The 652-nt window shown below is 52.0% G+C and overlaps 1 protein-coding gene across 1 annotated transcript in view; it reads right to left on the bottom strand.

Moving 5' to 3' along the window:
• LOC106820261 (succinyl-CoA ligase [ADP-forming] subunit beta-like) overlaps positions 1-477 on the bottom strand; it is a gene marked incomplete at its 3' end in the record, with an annotated part of 1,988 nt that extends 1,511 nt beyond the window's left edge. Inside the window, 1 exon segment of the mRNA XM_014824789.1 lies at positions 154-477. Within this exon segment, the coding sequence (XP_014680275.1) occupies positions 154-477 (324 nt within the window).
• Positions 478-652: the final 175 nt, after the last annotated feature.

The following is a 652-nucleotide window of genomic DNA, read 5'->3' as shown; positions in this document are numbered from 1 at the left end:
GTGCCTTGGCAGTCTCAGCCATGCAATTTCAGGTTGGGTATAAATAACCCAAGGGCAGTTATTATAATCAATATGGGGCTGTTGACCCGCAATTCGTTCTGCGACAGCAACGCCCTCTTCCGAACCTTTGTGCGCCAACATTGGCCCACGCACCACATCGCCCACCGCGTAAACGCCGGGGATATTGGTTTCGCAATTGTCGTTGACATCAATACGGCCGCGCTCATCGAGCTTCAAACCTGCCGCCTCTACTGCAACCCCCGCTGCATTCGGACGTCTACCGACCGACACGATGATGCGATCAACCGCCAAGGTCTGCTCGCCATTTTTATCCGTATACTCCATGATTAACTCATCATCGTTAATCTGCGTGTGCGTAATGCGTGATCCCAAACGAATATCCAAACCTTGTTTGCTCAACTCACGCTGCGCCACTTTCGCGATTTGTTTGTCCGCTGCGCCAAGGAAGTCATCCATCGCTTCTAACACCACGACTTCAGAACCTAAACGACGCCATACGCTACCCAGCTCAAGGCCAATCACACCCGCGCCAATAATACCAAGTCGCCTCGGTACCGTCTCCCAATTTAAAGCACCTTCGTTATCGACAATACGATCACCCGTAATCGGCGCAGAAGCTAATGCAAACGGC

This window comes from Priapulus caudatus, unplaced genomic scaffold, assembly GCF_000485595.1.
Source record: "Priapulus caudatus unplaced genomic scaffold, Priapulus_caudatus-5.0.1 Scaffold9134, whole genome shotgun sequence".
NCBI lineage: Eukaryota > Metazoa > Priapulida > Priapulimorpha > Priapulimorphida > Priapulidae > Priapulus > Priapulus caudatus.
The sequence above is the reverse complement of the archived record's forward strand: the minus strand, read 5'-3'. Positions and strand labels throughout refer to the sequence as shown.